The sequence below is a fragment of the Pollicipes pollicipes genome, unplaced genomic scaffold (assembly GCF_011947565.3).
Source record: "Pollicipes pollicipes isolate AB1234 unplaced genomic scaffold, Ppol_2.1 Scaffold_2555;HRSCAF=2994_pilon_pilon_pilon, whole genome shotgun sequence".
In the NCBI taxonomy this organism is placed as follows: Eukaryota; Metazoa; Arthropoda; class Thecostraca; order Pollicipedomorpha; family Pollicipedidae; genus Pollicipes; species Pollicipes pollicipes.
In genome coordinates, this window is record NW_023596136.1 from 4,358,192 (window position 1) to 4,361,100 (window position 2,909).

General features: G+C 58.2%; 1 protein-coding gene across 1 annotated transcript in view; it reads right to left on the reverse strand.

The window, feature by feature from the left end:
• Positions 1-435: 435 nt before the first annotated feature.
• LOC119107543 (dihydrolipoyllysine-residue succinyltransferase component of 2-oxoglutarate dehydrogenase complex, mitochondrial-like) overlaps positions 436-2,909 on the reverse strand; it is a 2,838-nt gene continuing 364 nt past the window's right edge. The window contains exons 2-4 of the mRNA XM_037231029.1: positions 2,528-2,621; positions 1,080-1,237; positions 436-847 (exon numbers count right to left, since the gene is read on the reverse strand). Coding sequence (XP_037086924.1) covers positions 713-847; positions 1,080-1,237; positions 2,528-2,621 — 387 coding nt within the window. The 3' untranslated portion in view covers positions 436-712. The remainder of the gene's footprint in view (positions 848-1,079; positions 1,238-2,527; positions 2,622-2,909) is intronic.

The following is a 2,909-nucleotide window of genomic DNA, read 5'->3' on the forward strand; positions in this document are numbered from 1 at the left end:
CGAAGCGTCGACGGTAAACGCCGCCCGAGTGATCGCTGAATCCTGTATTAATAGCTTCACTCGCACCGGTTCAGAATGGCAGTCAGGCCCGACCCCCGACTGACTCCGCGCCAGTCAGGACGCAACCCCGTCCCGCCGCGGCACCAGGCACGCGTCTTTTCACACTCCGCACGGGGTGATAACAATATGTACACGGGGAGAGGGTGGTCCATCGCATGCATCGAGCCGCCGTTGTGGCATGTGGTCACTGAAAGGTCATCAATAGCGAACTTGGCCGACTCCTTTAAAACTCGCTTGAAGCCAGCTAACTCGCGTTAAATTCCGTAAGCGGCACTCGGCGCAACGACAGCACGGAGGAGCCGCCATTAGCACCCACCGGGGTCCACTGTGGGACCAGTTTGCCAGCGTACAAAACCCGACAATGGCGTCACTGCTGACGATATTCCCGAGAGAGCCGGTGGTGGCGCGCGCTGCGGTCGCGACGCCGGCCGAGGTCGGTGTGGTGGCCTTGCTGAGTCGAGGCAAGCGCCACGTCCCACGCCGCAACGGGCCGGTCGCAGTCACACGTGCCGGGCCACCGCACGCGGCACACCCATTGCACCTACGCCTGTCTAGCAGCGGGCCCGCGGCCGGCTCGCCGTCCTTGGAGGCGGCGGGGCCAAGCGTCAGGGGCCCGCCTGCGAGCCCGCCTGGGGGAGATACCGCCGCTCGTCTAGAGGCCGAGCAGCAGAACGCGCGGGTCCTCGACGGCCGCCTTGATGTGGCGCAGGAAGGTGACCGCCTCCCTGCCGTCGATCAGTCGGTGGTCGTACGTCAGCGCCACGTACATCATCGGACGGATCTCCACCTGGCGGAGAACCGGGCAAGCCTGGGTTAGCCAACCTATCGCGAGATGGCCCCGGCACACGGGCCGCGCATGATGCCCATCACGAGCGCAACGTTTCTCACAAAGAACTCCGAGGCGAACGCGTCAGCCCAAAGCAGTCAGCCCGGATTGCAGCCTGTGAGTCCCCCTCCTGCAGCGCCATGTCGGCGCGGTCCGCGGGTTTCGACCCGCCGCGACCGTCAGTCCACCGCACCTTGCCGTCAATCGCGACCGGCCGCTGGAAGATGCCGTGCATGCCGAGGATGGCCGCCTGCGGAGGGTTGATGATGGGCGTGCCGAACATGGAGCCGAACACGCCGCCGTTGCTGATGGTGAACGTGCCGCCGTCCATGTCCTCCACAGCCAGCGAGCCTGCCAGAGCCCGAGCACAACACGGGGTCAAGCGATGATAGCGAGCCGCCAGAGCACGACAGGGGTCGGGGGACGGACAGCGAGTACTCAGCGCAGGACAGGGGTCAGGAGATGGACAGGAAGTCGCCAGGCAGGACAGGTGGTCAGGGGACGGACAGCGAGCCGCCTGGTGACAGAGGCGAAGTCCTAAACTGGGCAAGCGGAGGGCATTGTCAGTGGGGGTGGGGCCCCCACCTATATCAGAGGACCCCAGTCCACTCCACAATATCGAAAAAAATCGCCATAGTTGACCAACTTGACTTGAGTGGCGCAGTTACAACTTTCCCGGCATCAAGCCCCCTTTACGGTAAGCGAAGTCCGTATCTGATGGAAACAAGTTTGGATGCCTATGGGGCGCATCAAACATCTGAAACTTACTGGGCATGACTTATTTACATTGGTCCCCACGGGCCGTAATTTAGCTCCGTATCAGCATATGTTAGCTCGCGCGTCATTCTGGCGTCTTCACATAGGGCATGGACGGTGGGCACTTGTTAACTCCGCTCGGAAAAAAGATACTTTCCATCAAGTAATTGATTGTAGTGATAAATGCGCTTAATAATAAAACAGTCCCTGGGCTCTTATCTGGCGCTTCAAATGTAAACCCTGGCCTGGACCCATTACCGCTTAACATCACACCATTTGGGTGCTATGGAGGAACAAGGCAGCCAGCAGGCCACCAGTCTGACTAGAAATAGCATACACTCAGAGGATATTCAAGACATGGCCCATACAGAGCACGAGGAAAATAATACGCATCAGGGGAGTTAACCTGATCCGGGTGTTAAATATTCGCACGATCAGCTAATTCATGATTGTTTGTAAAACTGTGAACTATTTTTCCTGCTGTGCTCCACTCCAAGTTCGGGATATTTCACTGAGGTACTTCAACACTTACCTCCATCCACACCGTCACACGTGGCATGGCCGAGGTGACTACGGAACGCGCGCGGGCGGCGATGGGGAGGGAAGGGGTGTGTGTGTGTGAACCCCAATGACCACATTCACAGCGCCCAAGAAAACACCGTATCTTTAAATGCTTCTGAGGTGTCATTTGCGCTGTTAAGAGCACTCATATTCATAAAAGGAAATGCAGTACGCCATAGCTTTACAAGCGTGAAACGTCGCTTGAGACATCAGGACAATGTATGGGAGGAACCACAATCATTGGAGGGGTGGACCGTTCTACAGCATTCCCGACCAACAATAAAAGATGCAGCTCCACCGGACGCGAAGCCGGCGCGAACTGACCGTCCTTGGCCTTGGCTCCGAGCGCCTCGATGCCTTTCTCGATGTCCAGGTAGCTCATGCCTTCCACGCTGCGGAGTACAGGCACCACCAGGCCCTGGACATCACGCAGCGTCAGTGGAACAATCACGACACCTTGTCCGGTCCGGCGAGCTTCATACAAAGAATACATACAGACCGTGCAATGGCACAACGTCCAGGCACCATTTGACAAAACCACACCAGAGCAACCATCGATGCCTTTACCACCTTCCAGCTCGAAGGTTTACTGGACCTCGGCCTGTAACGGGGCTGCGAAAACAATCGTTGGGGCATACATGATACGCCAGGACCGCAGCCAGCAGACCAGTTGAGCAGGTCATTCCCACTCAGTCGAGGTGGATGC